Source organism: Ciona robusta, chromosome 2 (assembly GCF_009617815.1).
Source record: "Ciona robusta chromosome 2, ASM961781v2".
Lineage (NCBI taxonomy): Eukaryota > Metazoa > Chordata > Ascidiacea > Phlebobranchia > Cionidae > Ciona > Ciona robusta.
Genome location: NC_143236.1, coordinates 1,469,359 through 1,487,911, shown reverse-complemented (window position 1 = coordinate 1,487,911; position 18,553 = coordinate 1,469,359). Strand labels below are relative to the sequence as shown.

The 18,553-nt window shown below is 36.0% G+C and overlaps 3 protein-coding genes and 1 non-coding gene across 5 annotated transcripts; 1 reads left to right on the top strand and 3 right to left on the bottom strand.

Moving 5' to 3' along the window:
* The first annotated feature begins 2,181 nt into the window (after nucleotides 1-2,181).
* Nucleotides 2,182-9,400, top strand: LOC149739616 (uncharacterized). Its single transcript, XM_089872939.1, has 13 exons — nucleotides 2,182-2,371; nucleotides 2,767-2,799; nucleotides 3,980-4,000; nucleotides 4,065-4,094; nucleotides 4,327-4,344; nucleotides 4,431-4,445; nucleotides 4,514-4,707; nucleotides 5,387-5,547; nucleotides 5,659-5,897; nucleotides 6,748-6,881; nucleotides 7,499-7,625; nucleotides 8,391-8,501; nucleotides 8,846-9,400. Exons 1-13 carry the CDS (start codon nucleotides 2,251-2,253, stop codon nucleotides 9,067-9,069), a joined length of 1,428 nt encoding a protein of 475 aa, XP_089729065.1. The 5' UTR covers nucleotides 2,182-2,250; the 3' UTR covers nucleotides 9,070-9,400.
* Nucleotides 9,399-12,631, bottom strand: LOC149739614 (chemokine-like protein TAFA-2). Of its 2 annotated transcripts, XM_089872959.1 has the most exons (5): nucleotides 12,292-12,631; nucleotides 11,856-12,024; nucleotides 11,447-11,596; nucleotides 10,962-11,077; nucleotides 9,399-10,336 (listed from the first exon to the last, which is right to left on the bottom strand). In XM_089872959.1, exons 2-5 carry the CDS (start codon nucleotides 11,959-11,961, stop codon nucleotides 10,310-10,312), a joined length of 399 nt encoding a protein of 132 aa, XP_089729085.1. In that variant the 5' UTR covers nucleotides 11,962-12,024; nucleotides 12,292-12,631; the 3' UTR covers nucleotides 9,399-10,309. The 2 variants fall into 2 exon arrangements, with proteins under 2 accessions (XP_089729085.1, XP_089729084.1); XM_089872958.1 differs by lacking the exon at nucleotides 9,399-10,336 and having other exon boundaries at nucleotides 10,806-11,077; nucleotides 12,292-12,622.
* Nucleotides 11,193-11,265, bottom strand: Trnam-cau (transfer RNA methionine (anticodon CAU)). The gene has a single exon. It is a non-coding gene; the product is annotated as a tRNA-Met (tRNA).
* A 955-nt stretch (nucleotides 12,632-13,586) lies between the features above and the next one.
* Nucleotides 13,587-18,366, bottom strand: LOC149739613 (liver carboxylesterase 1F-like). Its single transcript, XM_089872937.1, has 9 exons — nucleotides 17,565-18,366; nucleotides 17,262-17,457; nucleotides 16,887-17,083; nucleotides 16,158-16,321; nucleotides 15,753-15,904; nucleotides 15,205-15,426; nucleotides 14,853-15,006; nucleotides 14,123-14,372; nucleotides 13,587-13,930 (listed from the first exon to the last, which is right to left on the bottom strand). The coding sequence occupies exons 1-9, from the start codon at nucleotides 17,720-17,722 to the stop codon at nucleotides 13,768-13,770; spliced, it is 1,656 nt and encodes a 551-aa protein (XP_089729063.1). The 5' UTR covers nucleotides 17,723-18,366; the 3' UTR covers nucleotides 13,587-13,767.
* Nucleotides 18,367-18,553: the final 187 nt, after the last annotated feature.

Sequence of the window (18,553 nt, the reverse complement as noted above, 5' to 3'; positions counted from 1 at the left end):
AGTGCCCACTAGGGTGAAGCAATTGCCGCTACGTGTCTTGCCCAAGGACACATTCGCCCACAATGGTAGCAGCGTCAAGCCTTGAACAGGCGCGCTAACCACTTCACCACGGCGCCGCAATGTTTTAAAATATTACCAAAGGTCTATGGAAGTCGTGAGGATGCGGTTTTATATTCTTCGAATAATCTTTGTTTGCTATACCAAATGGGACAAGAAAAAGAAGGAACATAGGTCCCATTTTCCCCTACCCTGATGCTATATACCTTTATAAATTAGCGAAAATATACTTGTTTTAGTAATAATGTCATCAAAATTGATGTATGGCTGTATGTATAGGATCTTCGTCTCGTGAAACACGTAATTACGCGATGTCTCTTTTTACATTATAATAAATATTAAACGTTTATGTGCTCTTTTATCTCAAATTTGTTTAGATAATGTACTTCTCCACAAGAAATGTATTTGTCAGCACATTCCTGATGTTAAATACCGCAGATACATTAGCTTTGATGTAATGTACGTCATCATACATATATAAACCCAATTAGAAAACTATCCCACGCAATTACGTCCTCTTGTTGGTTTTATTTTAGCGTGACCGCTCATGAATAATCACCTCTTTATGTTAATGACTTGTGAAATGCAACATAGCGAAGAAGAGAAACCGGTTTGCGATATTTCTGCGGCTTTAACATTGGAGCCGACAACACAGCGTGTGACGTATCATTTGATATTTGAGTTGTTTTACACCACGACTTATTACTGAGTTTTTAAGAAATCCGACAAAATGAATTAGACTTTAAGTTTCTGCTAATACTTTTATTGACTTTTAATTAATTTTAAACTTATTTTTGATTTTTGACTTTTCGTCTGCTTATAATATAAACTTGGTATATACGTCACCGCCCCGAGCGCTATATGTGAGAACTTGGCTTCACGAAACTTCCCAAAGTATCGGAGTTCGCGTTAGCTTAACGGTGTTGGGTGGTACAGTCCCAGTTAGAAAAAAAATCGATAATAAGTTTTCATACAATGTAACAAGTTTTCTTTTGCAAGGATGTTTGTTTATATACGAGTTACAGAATTTATGTAAATGGTGCGTAAGTTCGCCAATAATTTATCGTCGTAAAGATATCTTATCTATGAATATAATCAGGATACGAGTTACGAATTTTGGTAATACATAATTAGCCTTTTTAATCTGACCACCAAGTCGATTTACGCTGCGTGTGTCGACACTCGCCACTCAAGCTTAAATTTTAAATCCTGATAGTTCGTTACACCTGCTCACGAACTTAATGATTACGTATAAATTTAATCAAACCATACAGTTATACAGCTGCAAAGTGAAGCATTCGGACGAAGATTCGCGTTAACGTATACTTTTTCGTGAGCATCGATATGTTTGAAGCGTCTAACTTTATATAAACTTTATCAAATTACATTAATAGCAGCATAAACTAATTTAAATTATGGCTGGCACAAAAAGAGTTTTAAAAAATGTTAAAAATGTATATAGGCGTGTGCGGTTGTACAACATAAACAAACAATTAGTGTTTGTCAAATCCAATAAACAGTTTAGACACAATTCGAGCGTCGCCACGTATATTTGGCTGCGGATAATTGTCCATTAGCAGCACATTATCCGCTAGTTTTTCAGGTTTGAAGTCGGTTTTCGCATATACAAATTGCAAAGGAATGCGCTTTGAACAAATACACGCACAAGTTGCAGATTTGAAACTATTTAGTTATCGTCAGTTACAGGTGAGGATGTATAGTGAGTTTATGGGTTTCAGAGCAGCTAGTGAAAAATGTATAAAACAAAAGCAGTTTATAAAAGAGACAGTGAAGTATTGACCTCTCATTATTAAGTTTATCCTCGCCCGCAAGCTCACTTGCTGCCTCAGGCCCAGCCATCGGCCTATTACTAAAGTTATAGTTGGTAAAATGCGGTCAAATAAAAATAACGATTCGTAATTAAGATTCAACAGTCTCGGTGGAATATAGGCTTACTTTAACGTTGAAATGGTTTAGGAATCATACGAAAGTTGTTTAAAACCTCCGTAACGATTGAGTTTCCATAAAAAAAAAAACGGCTTGTTGCTGTATACTTATGTTTAAATTTCTATTTCAGTATTCGTCGAAAAACTGTATATGCACTCTTAGTGTAATATTTAACAGTTATGTTTATTTTTTTATTTAAATAGGATCGTGTTCTGTAGAAAAATTGTTTGGTCTATTTCGAATAGAATGAAGAGAAAAACTAAGACAGTGATATATGGCTTCCTAACTATAGCCATTGTAACACTCACGTACTTTAGTTACGAATCACAAGATGAATCATATCATCATATCGTGAAACGTGAAGTTGGTAAGTGAATTTAAACTTATCGGTTTTCACGGCATATTTGAAAACGATGTTTTTTAACACGAAGTACATTCGTTTAATTTTTTTGTGAATAATAAACCGATAAAATGCTTGTTGAATTCAAGTTAAAAATCATACAAATACAATAAAATGCTTTATATAATCCGTGATATAATTGATAGTACCTCTGTGTGACCTTTCCAAAACGTTTTAATGCATGTAAAGTCTATACTCCAAAGTTTAAAACTAAAGTTTAATTTTGTCGCAAAAAAACGTTGCAAAATAGTAGCCTGACCGCTACTTCACAAAACACAGCGCAAAGGTGTCATATAATTACACGGGCAATAAAAATTAAATATCAATTAAGGCTCCTTACATTTTTTACGTTTTATTTACAGACAGACTACCACCAGATGATCCTAGCTTCGACGGTAAACTAATATACAATATAGTAAGGTGGAGAAAGGTGGGACAGCTTTATAGCACGTAATATCCAAATATCCTAATTGTGTTTTAAACAATTAACAATGGTCTATTAGAGTCGTGGGAATACGTTTTTATAATTCTTTAAATGTTCTTTGTTTACTTTCAAAAGAGACGAGAAAAATGAACAAAAATGTGTCCCGTTTTCTCCCAACCCTATTATATGATTGGGGAAATTGAGACACTTAAACACATATTTTTCAATATTTTAATATTCAGAATATATAATAAAGTGAAGGAAGATGGGACACCTTAACATTTTATTTTCTCGCCCTTTTGACGCTAAACAAAGAACATTCAAAGATTTATAAAATCGTCTCTCACGACTTCCATATAGACCGTTGTTAATTGTTTAAAACACGACCAGGATATTTCATTATATGTTCTAAAGTTGTTCCGTCTTCCCACACCTTTCTATGTGACGTTTCTTTGGTGATACCAAGAATTTGCTATTATGCTTTTTTTATTAAAAAAGAAATATATTAAACTTAAAGGGAGTATAATAGAATACACGAGGAGCTGCATGATTACTGATTTCCACACCTTATTTTAGAAATATGCAAGCAGGTGGGGTAAATTGGGACGGTTCAAAATTCCTTTAATTGGATTTATTATTATGAATATACGTAAAATTTATTATTATAAATAAAACAGGCACGAATTTGGTATTACTACACTGAATTTCCCATAAGCTGCATGTGACTGCTGTAGCCTATACTTCGAATATATTTTTATTACGTCTTGTTATTTTATCACTATATTGTAATCAAATACTTCATGAGGTTTAAATTATTGAATTACCAAACACAAAAAATCAACAGTACGAAATGTTTTAGCGTATATTTTTATAAAACTATAAGCCCGAATCATCAAAATTGTCCCGATTTACCCCCGTGTCCCTCTTTACCCCACCCTACTATATAGGAACTTTAATCTTTCCAAGTATGTTGTATTAACCTTACGTCTTGTATGATTCGTATGGTTAGTGTCACGGTCACGCCTTTTATCCTAAAAGGTAATTTTATATACACGTTTTAAGCTTGCATGTCGTTTTTTCGTTTTTAGTTTGATATTTAATCCCACTTTCGTTTACTGAAATCAAAATAATTTTTTTTGTTTTTTTTTTAGAAAACGGTCCTCCTGATGCCGGTAAATATGACAGTACAGAAAACGTTGGGTTTGTAGGTTTATTATTTAACTGTGCATATTTTAGGTACTAATGGATTTCTTCCAAGAGAACCAGGTAAAATTGATTGCTTTTTATGTCGTAGGCGGCTTGTTTTTATCTAAAATCCCCATGAATTAATAGCTTGTGTTACTGTGTGAGTGCTGAGTTCGCGAGTGCGCACGGCTAATTCAATTTAAATTTCTGTGAATATCATTAGTCAGTTCTCACGAACCCAGATTCTAGCGTAATTATGCTAAACGTAAACTTACTGACACCTTTTTAACGCATCATGTTTTCTGATTTACAGAGCTGCCGCCGGGCACGGGTAAGTCTTAAAACAATGACGTTTCGTTTGTTTAAAAATTCAATCTCCCTTGTATCTTTTACTAATCAATTTAATGTTCGTTTCAGGAGAGCTTTTACCAGGTAAGTGACGTGTTTATAATGTATATTATCGCATGCATCATTAGTTTGACCTAATTTGTTCTGTATAGGTGAATTAATATGTGCACGACCAAGACGACCGAATCCCGTCAACCCAGTAACACCCATTGCTACTGATCCGCCCCAGACATTCATACCTGGGGAAACTGTTCTCCCAGGAACCGAAATACCCTTTCCAACTTTAGACACCAACACACCAGTTGCAACCATTGGACCAGAAACAAGACCACCTCCACCACCAAGGGTAAATTACTACAAGTTGTAAATGTGTTTTTTAGTTCAGAGATGTACAACCTTTATTACAGGAGGGCCAGATATTAATTCCTGGGTGAAACTGTGGGCCATATCATTATATAACAAAGGCTTTCTAGTAGTTGCATCTTGCATGGACTAATAGTAATAGAAATTTGTTTTTGTTGTTGATCATAAAAAAACATAAAAAGGATTATTAGATCGCCTTGCAGAAATAGTAAGTTAAGAAGCATAAATTTCTAAATAAAACTGCTATATAAACTTATTGTCAGGCCAAATAAATTCAGTAAAAAGCTTGCTACCAGTTGTACACCCCCGTCCTAGTGCATATGGACGAAATAATATGGCATTGCATATTATCAAACATAAAATGTTTATGCCACTATTAACCCAACTCCCCATTAAGAAATGTAGTAGGTTTATTAGTTGGCCATAGCCAGTTTGTTGTATTGTAAAGCATAATTTATTTTCCCACATCATTAATGGGTTGTCCAAATTATCAGCCATAAAAAATGATAAAATCCTATCAAAAAAATAATCACCCACAGAGTAACATACATTACATGGTAACCCGTAAGCAGGCACGAGGTGTATGAACACCCGTGTTATATCAACTTTTCTTTTTCCAGCCATGCATGGATAAAGTAACCTGCATTCAATATATTTTTTAGGTTGATGAAAACCATACATTGGTTACTGGGTGGAAACAGCAGAGGATCGGTTGTTGTCCAGCTGGATCAGCAACAGGAAGCATCGTGTACCAAGGACAAGCATGTTGTGTCAACGTCACATATAACTCTACTCTCAAGTTTTGCTGCTTGACAAAAAAACTGTAAAAAATACATTTGATTTTAAAAAAAGGCATTTTTTCTCTAGTTATGTAGAAATATGCAATAAAATTTTTGTTTTATATTAAAAATACCATTAATATTTTTTTAAACAGTGTTCTGGATATAACTCCTGAAAACACGAGATTTTGCTATCCGATCAACCGAATTCCATATTGCCGAGTTCGTGACCTCGACCTTGAGGCGCATCGGCCACTAGATGTCTCCTGTACCTTCAATAAACAAAAGAACCCTCTCCAATGTGACTTTGTCTGTCCAGTTGGAAGCAAAATAAGTGGAGCCAAGAAAACGACTTGTTCATCCATTGGGACATGGACCCAACCTGCAAGTTGCTGTAAGTGTTTAGTTAAAGTGATGTAATTCTATTCTGTTCCCACCAAGTACTTGAGTTTGAACTGTCTTTGTTTATATGTTTTTGTTTATGCGCATTAAACTAATCAATCCCAGTAAATGCTGTAGCGGACGTACCACTAGTTAAGTAATATTTAAACAAACCAGTCAAGCTACTTCACTACTTGGTCAGGTTGCCACGCGGAAATAGGCCTGCAGGCAAGGTTAAACCTTTTGTGACGTTTTAATGCACCTTAGTTGCGGGATGAAATTACATCCGACAAACGTTACAATTTAAATGAAATCTCAGTAATGTTATTTATTTCCTTAAGATATTTCTCGTGGCTAACATTTGTTGCTTGACTTTTTTTTCGTAGCGAACATGTTTGTGTGCAATGTAGGACCACTGTCTACTGTTGTCAACAAAGTGGTACAATCGTTTTCACACACTATTTATTTGTTATCCTGTTAGTTACCTTTATTTCATTTAATATTCTGTGTAGAATATAATAATCTCAAATTATTTACGAACCTGTTTATTTATTCTAGTACATGTAATGATGTCATACTTTATCTAAGGGGTGGTTGATAATAGTTTATGCCAGGGGCAATGTACACGTAGTGTATGGATGTGGAGGCAGCTGCTATATTGATCTGTCATGATATCTGTACTTATTATTCCTATTTCCCTGAAGCCTGATTTTTAATATTAAGCTATTTGCATGGTTACTTATCTTTTCCTTTACATTCACCTGCAAAGTCTAAATATAAACAACCAAAATGATTTTTTAACGAATTTTCATTTTTGGTAGTAATTTCTCTAACATTTAAACAATTTTTTTCTCTCTTCTCAGGTGAAGGATGTCCCACCACATTCACTCATGATATTTGGTTTATTGTGGACATCGACTCTGGTGTTGGAGTTGGAGCAATGAGTGATGTGAGGAAGTTTATCACGGGACTTGCTTCCTACCTTCCTATATCACAAGTAAGATGTTTTAACTCAATGCAGCTTATTTTTCCCACGCTTGTCCGGAAAATGACAGTCGTTATAACACGGATGTTTTGTTTCAAACAGCTCGTGTTAGCTTCAAGTTAGCAAGTAACTTATGTGTGTGATTGTTTTATTTCTGTATGACCGATAATTCAGTATCCCATAAGTTACCACCGGGTTGAAACAATTGCTGTTAAGTGTCTTGCCTAAGGACACATACACCCACAATGGTAGCAGCCAGAAGCCTTAAATCAGTAACCTCTGCCACTGGCTGGTGCGCTAACTACTGTGCCACGGCGCTAAAAATACACTTGTTTATCAATTGTCAACATGATTCCACTTCCATTTTTGTGTGGTTTGATTCATTTATAGCCACGATAGAATTAATTATTTATCTACTGTAACAAGGTTTCTTGTTTGTTTAAGACTGCACTTGGTTTACTCTGTTTTTCATAAATTTCAGTTTAATTCACATATGTTTATTTGTCAACATGTTGTTGCTTTAATAACATCTGTTTTATTTATATCACCTATAAAACGAAAACTATTGTATAATGTAAGATATATCTACCACTAAATTTTAACATCTAAAATTTCCCCCCTTTTTTCAGATGAATGTACGAGTTGCAGTGACAGCTTACAATCGTATTGTGTTCACTGATCAACAAACTTGGTACTTGGATGCCCATGACAGTTATGCAACACTTGATTTTGCCATATCCCGTCTTCCCAACGAAGGTAAGGCTTTGTTTTTAAAATCGATGTATTGCACATCGTGCTATACTGCTATAGAACAGTGGTTAGAAAGAACCACCATTGTGTATCAGTGTGTAGGAAATACATATTCAATAAACTTTGTAGCTATTATTGGGCTGTTCATGTCAGTAATCCTACAAAAAAGCAAATAACAACCCAACACAGTTCCATTCTTGTTAACTTATTAAGCAGGCACGAGGCCTATAAACCACATATAATGTGCAATGAAACACAAGTGTTATAAATTTGAGTTTATCTTATGCTTATGGCAATGTAAAATGCAGGCCAAAACTTACTAATGTTACCTATATTAAAACATAATAAAAGGCAGTTTAATTTATTTTGCCGCGATACATTCTATATTTTGTTACAGTGCAGAAGTTCTAGTTCTGGTAACTAAAACATTACAGCATAATTTGATTCAATGTTTCATTGTATACAGACCTATGCAATGTGCCTTTCTATTACCGAATCTTTATGTTTAATAACACTGCAGTTTGTGGTATGTGTAAAATATAGTAGAGTGGGGGAAGATGGGACACCTTTAACATATAATATCCAAATAGCCTGATCGTGTTTTAAACAATTAACAACGGTCTGTAGAAGTCGTGAAGATACGGTTTTATAGTTCATTGAATGTTCTTTGTTTACTACCAAATGAAAAGAGAAAACTAAACGAAAAGGTGTCCCATATTCCCCCACCCTACTATATAATATTTTAACATAATATATTCCATGTTTTTATAGGTTTAGGTAGAAACGCTGGTGCAGCAATGACTTGGGTGTCTAACAATGCATTCAAAGGAAGACTTGGTGACCGACCAACTGTAGAGAACCTTATAGTATTAATTGCAACAGGTAAATTTCTGAACCAAAATTACGGTTTATCACAGGAAATATAAGCTGTTATAATATGGGTAAAGTATTAAAACACGTTTTATTGTTTTATTATTATCTATGAATGAAAGTACCAAGTATGTGGGGTGAATATTTTTTTGATTTCTTCTTTTATATATATATGGCTGATAATTTGATGACGACACATATGCCCAAAATGGTAGCAGCGATGAGCCTCTAACCAATTACGTCTGCGGTAAGAGGCAAGCGCGCTATCCACTTTGATCCGGCGCGGACAATAATTTTAACATTACCAACTCAAATGTGAGATTTAACAATTGAGTTTTCGCTTTTACCACAAAAAGGTAATCCGGATGACTCGATCACAAACGCAGCTGCAGCGTTGCGTAATATTGGAAGATTAGCGGTTGTAGCCGTGGGCCCTGACGCTACTTCATCTGACTTTGCATCGGCTGTAACAGCACCGAGTTCTGAAAATTTCCTACGTGTTCCGGATTTTCTTGCGCTCGACAATAATGTTAAGTATGTGTATCAGCTTCTGTGTGGCAGAAACTGTATTACGCAATAAGGACCTTGCTATATATGTGTCGGCTATGAGATTATAATGTATTGTGCGTGGTAGGAGATTAACTAACACTGCCTTTGAAGTCATTTATAACTTGCAACATGGTATTTTGGCCTATACACTTTGTGTATCGAATCGTCAACGATTTTTCTGCATATGTGGATTTTAATGATGTTTTTAACAATGTGTTGTAAAACTGCTATGTTGTTGCAAATATGTTCCAACTTTTAGAATTAAGGTTATACATGTAACGCTTTGCTTCTATATCCGTGCGCTATGCTGACAGTGTAAACTGTAAATGAAGGCTGTAATTAAAACTGTACCAAGGCCGCTACTTTCGTGTTTTTTTCAACAGATCTATGTTCATGTAATCATAAAATTCACGCAACACTTAAAATGCCCGCGGCACAAATAATTTTTGAACGAATATAAAATAAAATGGTCCCAAAAATTATAAAATGTGTGACTAAAATAAAAGTTTCATAATGGCATAATGTGTGTCCGCAACAAACAAATATTACGTGACGAAGAAAGCATCTATCATAAACCAAATGATGTCCACGAAAAACAAAACAATCTACCAAAAAAGTATACAGTCCCGTAGGCGAAGATGGCACCTTTAGAACATAATATCCCAGTATCCTGATCGTGTTTTAAACAATTAACAACGGTCTATGGGAGTCGTGAGGTGATATAATACGGTTTTATAATTCTTTGAACGATGATTGTTTGCTACTAAATGGGCCGAGGAAACAAAATGAGAAAGATGTCCCATCTTCCCCCAATCTCTATACTTTAATAAAAAAATGCTACAGTTTCTTTTCTAACCCACACTCCATGTGAACACAAGAATATTTATTAAGTATTTTTTCTTGTTTAATTATCTAATGTAGTAGATCGGGGGAGACGAGACACTTCAGCACATAATTCCTTATATTTCTAAACTCAAAATATGTGACGGTTTTTTGGGTGATACCACGAATTAGGAATTAGTACTAGCATACCTTTATTAGTTGATAACTCTATTGGTCAAAAAATATAATAAAACACACGAGTTATTTAGCGGTTCGCTTGACAGGTGTAATTTTTCGAAAACAGGCGGGGTAAGTCGAGACAGTTATAAATTCTTGTTAATTCGGATTAATATATTTATTTATTCTACGTACTTACCATTTTGTGTTGTTTGCGTATATACATGATAAATTCATTTATAAATTCAAGGTCATTGGAGTCCTTCATTTATTTACCCCGCCTTGCGAATTGCTGCATGCTAAATATTACTTTGTTATTAGGTTTAAATTTAATTTGAGTTGTTGTTAATTATTAAATGAATATGATACAAATTCCTAGTATCACAAAAAAAACGTCATAAACTTCGACTTTGGGACTATAAACAATACTTGGATAAGGGTGTCATTTCCCCACACTACTACTTTAATCCATGAAAAACAAGGCCTGTGTAAGAGATAAATTACATTTGTAAAATTTTAACAAAAATACACATAACTGTGTGTGCGTGACGAACATAAAATGTCTTTAGTCGACAATAAGTAGTCGCAACAACGAACAAAATTCGTCTTGACATAAAATGTCCGCGGTCGACATAAAACATTTCTCAGAGAGTCGAGTCCGTAAATGGCACTGAACAAATAAATCTGTGCGACAAGCGACTGTAAAAGCGTAACATACTTGCAATTTATTACAGCTTGTAGTCGTTTAGTAAAGAGGGACATTAGTAATCGTATGTCAGTTCTTTGTTTATTGTGTCAGCATGTTTTCTAAAGTTGGATTATATTTTGCACGTTTTCTGGCGCCCGTGCCAATTAATAGCGCTGGCTTCACTTGGGCAGCTGTGGTAGCTTTTCAACATTCGAATAATTCTTGACTATTGTAACCTTTGATAGTTGTTCGCCGTGGCAAATCCAACCAACTTCTGACTCGAGAACATGACACTCTTCGTTTGGGAGGCATGGTTCCATGTCACACCATAAACCCGCTTGAAACACGTATTCTGCGGGAAAAAATAATACCGTTTGTATAAAATTAAATCAATATATATTCAACGTAAATGAAATAAACGTGAGCAAAGACAAAAACAAACAGCCAAATTACTTTGTAAAAAAAAGTGCCCCGAGTGAGGATCGAACTCACGACCTTGAGATTATGAGACTCACGCGCTGCCTACTGCGCCATCGAGGCGGGCGACTCCGCTTAGCGAAACATGGTATACAACCCAGACGCTACTGTCCGCGTGTTATATTGATTAAAAGCAACTTGCTTTATATCTTGGTTTTATAATAACCGTTTAGCGTGCAAATGGAATAAATTCATGACCAAAAGACCAATAAAAGTTTTAAAAATGATAAAATATGCCGCATACCTGGAACACAGGCGGGATTTTCTCGGCTTGTACCAGCAACTTTGCCAATTTTGCAAGTGCATCTTACTCTGGTTTCAACACTTTGTTTATCAGCCTGGTTTGTAACCTTTTTTCTGATCGTTTCACAATCCTCAATTGCAGAGGTTGTTTCTGAGTACCACAAAATAATGATTTTTGTAATTTTTTTGACTTTTCGATTGGCAAAAATTGAACGGATATTGAAAGTAGAAAGCAGCGATTTTGTTGAAGGTAGCCTATATTTTGGACAATTTTTTTCTGGGCTTTGCTACTGTAATCTAAGAGACAAAATAAAAGCAATATCGTTATTTTAAATGTTTTAACACAACGCAAGTTGAATTCTTTAAAAGCGTCAGAGATACGGAATATAACAACTTATCTAACTTTTTACCTGGCACAGTTTCCGCAGTAGTGGGAATGCTCCGCGGGTTTGCTGTCTTCAGGCAGCTTAAAAGAAGGAGAATAACTACGAAATGCATCTTCGTAAATTTCGTCATTTTAGTTTCAGTTATTTTTGTAGAATGTGAACTCAACTTGTCTAATTGCTAAAGCACTATATCCTAAACGCAATGAATTTTTAAACAACTATAGTCATGTCACGGTCAACACGAAACAGGAGTTTTGAAGTAAGTTAAGCAATTATTATCCCACAGAATGAATTCGACAAATTGATGCGAATTCCCTGGATTTCAATAATTCATAATTTATAATACACACCTACGTGTAACTTCGAGACAAAAATAATACCAGGTTAGAGCTGCTGCAACAACGACAAGACAAGTTTTATTTTTTTATAACAAGGTCACGTGTTTTGTTACTTTACTTACCCGTATCTAACACCAACTTTAAAACACCTGCAGACTTCGTACCTTTTTTACTTGATCTTGTATAAATGTTTTTTTGTGGCTGTCAATACGATATCACTTAGTTAGTCGATAAAGAACACAAACTGTACTCTCCTGCACTGTAAGCTGTACAACTATTTAAACAGCGAGGGGCTGTATTGAAATACCCATGTACAGGTTCGATTGATTATTATGAATATTTCTTCTACGCTTTACTATCGATTGCAAGAAATTAAAATCTCGCTGATATCAATATTTCAACTTTTAATCAAGGCATGCCGATAAATTGGCGACCGTGTGCTATTCTTGTGACGTAATGCTTTCGAATTTCAATCTAAACGAATCATCGAATATGACATCATATTGTAAAATCCATAAAAGAATAAGGTATGGCGACGCATATCAGCAGCTAATGGAAAACTAATAGATAAGTTTTATGGTGAATTATTCCTTTCAGCTTGTTCTGTACTTGTTCTTTATGTCTTAGTAAAAGTATTGGCAATTTTAGATCATATTACAACATCATGTTATCTATATAGTTTTAAAATGACAGATTGTCTACATCAAATCTAATTACTTCATGCGCTAAAATAATTGCTTGACACGGTTACATGAATTTTTCATACCACCTTTCAAACTTTTGACTGCTGCAACTTTGTAACGGCGACAGAATTTCGTTTACGCTGCTGCTCGACTCGTTTCTTAGGCACAAGGTCAACGTTGCTATTGAAAATTTAGCCTACCAGTTGTGGATATCTTTCCATTGCGGTTAAAGCATTCCCCACGGAATGCGTTTTTGATGTTTGCCTCCATAAGTTGGAATTCATCCCTTCAAAGGGATTGCGTAATCAATTATTAAAATCTTGATCCGTGCTGCCATTAAAATCTTCCCCTTTAAGCTGCTAATACGGGCGCATACCAATCTACCGACATCGAGAGCTTTTAACTTGTAGCCGCGAGAAATAGGAGTGGAGGGCAATCGCGGCGATGGAGATTGTTTTATTTTACCTTCCTGCATCGATTAACTGCCATTTTAACTCCACCGACTAGCACCGTGTTTTAAATAAATTATAACTCCCTATTTAAGGTTTGGATTGGGCGTCATACGAACGTCAATCAATCAATTTTGATGGACAACCTTCTGCACAAGCAATACAGCCTGGATTAATGCTAAAAATTCACATCAAAGCCGATCAATGCTTGTGATTATAAATCCAAAGCAACTTTTGTGGAAACGAAACTAAAACAGCAAAATAGAAATGTTCAGCAATCCTATATACTGTCAATTATAGTATTTTAATATGATATGCGTACACGTTTGTTCAATAATAATAAACAATGTATTATTAACATGATTGCAACTATTAACACAATGTGGTAATTTTATTTAACTCTGAAAAAACCAAAATTAAAAACGTATGTTATTAGATGTTTTTTTAAAACACAAACTTTTTGTCATTATTTCTTTATAAAAGCGGGAATGATTTTGGTCCAAAACTCAAACGTGTCTGGTTTTAAGTTTTTTCGCGCCCTGATCTCGTTAGAGGCTTCGAGAAAATACCCGTTTGCCTCGTCGTATGTCGGCCAGTTGACAGGAACGTCGTGGCCTTTATTTGGGTCTCTGGAAAATATTTAAAAGTAGGGTAACTGGAAGGTAGTTTAAAGTAATTTGCAGGTTTTATTGTGGTTTGGATTTTTTTTATAAAGTATAGCAAACAAATCGAACCTGGCCTGTATTAGCCAGACCATATATAACCCATACGTGTATGTCAACAGGCGACCTTTTAATCTAAGCCCATATTTTGTCGCTTACCCATATTTCGCGAAGTTTGTTATATACGCCATCCAGTGGAGGGAAAACGTCTTATCTTCCTCGCTGAACTCGACTTCCGGTTTGAACTGATCCTTAGAGAAGAGGGGCAACCCAAATGTGTAGAGGATGTCATCAGCATGGTCACACTGACAATGATCCGGCTTGTTTTTAATTTCTGCTCCATATTGGTTGGTATGGTTATGGCGTGGTTGTTGTGTCATGTAATAAAGGAATGTTTTGCGCCCTGCCGCTGTAATGGAAACGAATCGATGATTAAACTTATTAGTAAAAAAATGGGGAGAAGAATCTATAATATTAATTTTTGGCCGAAGACAACTTATTTTAAATTTTGATTTGTAATACCCGTTCCGTGTGAAATAAGTATAAACTTAAAGCCAAAAGTCCAATAAAAACAAAATTTATACAATTTGCCACATACAGGAAAAGAGTTTAATATTAATACAATTTTATCTTTTCTAGAACAACTTTATCCATATAGCAGGGTGGGGAAGATGGGGCATCTTTAGCACATAATATCCAAATATCCTGATCGTGTTTTAAACAATTAACAGCGGTCTATTGGAGTCGTGAAATACGGTTTTATAATGCTTTGAATTGCCTTTACCACTAAATGGCACGAGAAAATAGAATGAACAGGCGTCCCATCTCCACCCACCCTGTATGTACCTTAATATATACTATACATAAAAATATTTACACCACCACTCACCAGCATGTGCGTTACATTGCATTATACTAGGCACAATGAACCACAAGTCCCTCATGAGTGCGCCATACATTTTCATCCATTTTTCCTTATCGTTGTCCAAACCGGTGGCATATTTTTGTAAAACTATAGACACGGCTTCTTCCATCTTATTTGCCTGTGGATTCCAAAACACAGTGTATATTCATTTAATATTATCAGGATTTCAGAAGGCGGTTAATTGTGATGATACACACTGCACCGGGGGTGTTTAATTTTTTCAGTTAAGATGATTCCGAATATGTTATAAACGCCTGTCGTGAGTATCAATTTTAATATTCTATTTTTTGTTACAAGTTTTCCTAAAACCTCTTACCGGGGTTTCCATAGCTTGCAGACTGTCTTGAATAAATTGAAGCGTTTTTTCTTCGGTTGCATCGTTATCAGTTACAATCGCGACTAATATCCCATCACCTTCAGAATTGTTGCATCCTACCATATAAGGAACTGGTGCGGTGCCCTTAGCCTTCCATGTGTTCAGCGGATCATCCGTAATGAACTTATTATCCACACACGAGTAAAATATATGAAATAGTCCCTGTATAAAATAAAATGAGCTTATCTGTATAAGATAAAAATGTATAAAATTAACATGTATAAAGAAAGATATAACATGAGCATGACCAGTGTAAGCAGCACGTCTTTGTTAATTATATTATATAGTAGGGCGAGGGAAGACGTGACACCGTTAGCACTATAATATACAAATATCTTGATCGTGTTTTAAACAATTAAAAAAAGTCTATGGGAGTCGTGAGTATACGGCTTTATAATTCTTTCGATATTCTTTGTTACGACTAAATCGAACGCGAGAATAAAATAAAAAGGTGTCCCATCTTCCGCCAGCCTACTAGATGTCGATACCTTCTCTGTTTGTATTTTCCACTGCGCTTCAAGCAGTTGTTGCATCGGAACTTGCTTCAGCTTCTCAACGATTACCTCAGGTTTAGTTTCTTTTATGTTTAAGAATTCCAACAACGATTGAAGCGCATCTTTTGAACTACGTGATAGCAGCACTGTATATATTTGACGCAAACAATATTAAGCAAATGCTACAAACAGCGTAAGACGGGACATTTTTAGCGAGCCGTGTGGATCGAAAACAATCAAATAAATTGGTTGTGTTTTAAACATATAACGCATTCTATGAGAGTCGTGACGATCGAAAAATAGGTCCCAGTAAATACAGGTTTAACAAGTCCCGTTTTACCCTATGTCCCGTTTTGCCCCACTCTACTAAATTTAATATGTGTAGGCATAAAGGCTAACCTGGAAAGTGAGCAGTTCCACTGTGCGAGATGGCGCGATGAAAGAGCCCCTTTGACATTGGAGATACAACATGTAGACCGACGGAAAAAGCCCCGGCACTTTCTCCAAATATTGTGACGTTCGAGGGGTCGCCACCGAAACCTTTCACGTTGTCGCGTGTCCACCTTTTCGTCGAAATATTAATAAAGCACTGGTTGATGCTGTCACTTATCTATCTTCGCCCACAGGAACTGCAGCAGTTATAACATGGTATTGTTTACCCTGCGGCCGTTTACGAGTTTTTTTCAATTTGCCTACATGGCTAAGTAACTGTCGTTATACATTGGGCCCAAAGATACACATGCCCGCACTGGTAGCAGTATTAAAATTTACACCACATGTTCTCTGGTTAAAAAACAAGCGCATTAAACTCGGTGCCACTACGGCGAAATGTTTTACAAATTTCTTTAATTGTTATAGTAGGGCGGGGGAAGATGGGACACCTTTAGCACATGGTATCCGAATATCCTGATTGTGTTTTAAATAAACCCTATAAGAGTTGTGAGAATAGGGTTTTATAGTTCTTTGGATGTTCTTTGTTTACTACCATATGGGAGAGAAAATAGAATGAAAAGGTGTCCCATCTTTCCCCACTCTATAAACCATCGAATACAACTGTGTGGTATACTTGGGTAATAAGCAAACTCAGGTGTATAGCATCGAACATTACCCAAATACAAATTGACATACTTAAGTGCCGCTACTTGATCAAGCATCCCGATGTTTCCCGGCCATTTAGTATCAGCACCCAGCGTCAAAAACCCACAAATATTCACACGGTATGTTGGAACAACAACCACGACATCGTATAATGCGCATAAGCAATGCGCGTGGTAAATATTTCCAAACCCGTTCTGCAGCCCACCGCCATATATCCAAACCATCACCTGCAAAACAATAATACAGGTCTGTTTAAAGCAATGCCATGTGTATATTCTCCTTTGGCAGTAAATGATTTACAAAATGTGTAAATGGTTACTCAAACAACCTTTGGCCACCAATAAATGTTGCACAGCATATAAGTATAGACATGGAAGTTTATAGGCGTCTGTATTTTGATCCTACCGGTAAAGAAGAAGAGTCTGATGTCGAAGGAGTATAGACATCCAAATAAAGACAATCTTCACTCCTTTCAAACCCAGTTTCCAACGCATCCACGTGCGCCATTAAATACGGTAGAAGCTTTGCATTCGCCCTTGCATCTTGCATTGGTATTGGACCACTTTTTGTAGTTTCTTTCACACCATCCCAAGAATCGGGTCTGTTATGGAACCAACGTTAAAAAACTTTGCTAATACGTAGATAAATATGCGTTAACTCAATATTGACGCTCGTGAGAGTGTTTTTAAAGTGGCATACATGATTTACTTTTGTGGAGGTTCAAATCTCAATGCCCCAACAGGTGGTTTAGCAAAAGGAACACCTGCGAATTTATAAACTTCCTTTGAACCACTGATCCCAAGACTTTTCAGTACTTTTCCCCGTACCTTTCCATATGCGGTTGTTACAGTAGGACACTCCGTCATTTTAAAACAAGTTCTACCTTAGCCTATGCTTATAAAAGAAGCGTTTCTAAGATATAGTGGGGTGGGGGAAGATGGGACACCTTATCATTCTATTTCTCGCCGCATTTGGTAGTAAACAAAGAAAATTTAAATAATTATCAAACCGTATCCTCACGACTTCCATAGACCGTTGTTAATTGTTTAAAACACAATCGGGAAATTTGGATATTATGTGCTAAAGATGTCCCATCTCCCCCCACACTACTATATTTTGCATGAAATGTACAAGCGATACCCGCAACGGTTTAAACAAATACTTTTGACGTAATAGGCTACTCTACTTGATGTTGGTTAATTGCAATTTACTTGATCCTCGCGTGGCTGGAAAACGATAATCGTTTTCCGGTCACGGGTATTTATATACAGCTCGTGTCAGCTAACGCGTTACCAACAATACCGAGTATGGTACTTTGTGGGTACTTCATGTTACAACTAGACTCCGTTAAGATAAATTCACTTATTTCCTATGACTAGCTAGGTCACTGTTTGCTGGTTTCAAAACAAACATCACCGATGGAGTCTTTGGCCGTGCTTAATCATTAATGGCAGAATAAAGTTGTTCAACCAGAACAGCAACTCTCAAACGCGCCACTGCAGGTAGTAATATAACAAATCCTTCTTATTGCCAACTTAGCCTAACTGTAATATAACACTTTGCTCTTATGCCCACTTAGCTTAACCGTTATATACAAATTCCTATTGCCAACTTAGCTTAACCGTAATATAACACTTTGCTTTTATATGCCCGCTTAACTTAACCGTTCCGCTCTATTTCCTGCAACTTGGGCTGCT

Bases quoted from the DNA above. Each gene is read 5' to 3' on its own strand.
- LOC149739616 (XM_089872939.1), top strand. From the start codon at position 2,251: ATGAAGAGAAAAACTAAGACAGTGATATATGGCTTCCTAACTATAGCC. The intron at 6,882-7,498 runs GTAAGATGTTTT...CCCTTTTTTCAG, and splicing joins CCTACCTTCCTATATCACAA to ATGAATGTACGAGTTGCAGT. The intron at 8,502-8,845 runs GTAAATTTCTGA...TACCACAAAAAG, and splicing joins TATAGTATTAATTGCAACAG to GTAATCCGGATGACTCGATC.
- LOC149739614 (XM_089872958.1), bottom strand. From the start codon at position 11,961: ATGACGAAATTTACGAAGATGCATTTCGTAGTTATTCTCCTTCTTTTA. The intron at 11,597-11,855 runs GTAAAAAGTTAG...TGTGGTACTCAG, and splicing joins TACTGCGGAAACTGTGCCAG to AAACAACCTCTGCAATTGAG. The intron at 11,078-11,446 runs GTATGCGGCATA...TTTTTCCCGCAG, and splicing joins AAATCCCGCCTGTGTTCCAG to AATACGTGTTTCAAGCGGGT.
- LOC149739613 (XM_089872937.1), bottom strand. From the start codon at position 17,722: ATGACGGAGTGTCCTACTGTAACAACCGCATATGGAAAGGTACGGGGA. The intron at 16,322-16,886 runs GTATGTCAATTT...TTCGACGAAAAG, and splicing joins GATCAAGTAGCGGCACTTAA to GTGGACACGCGACAACGTGA. The intron at 15,905-16,157 runs GTTAGCCTTTAT...AAATATATACAG, and splicing joins TGGAACTGCTCACTTTCCAG to TGCTGCTATCACGTAGTTCA.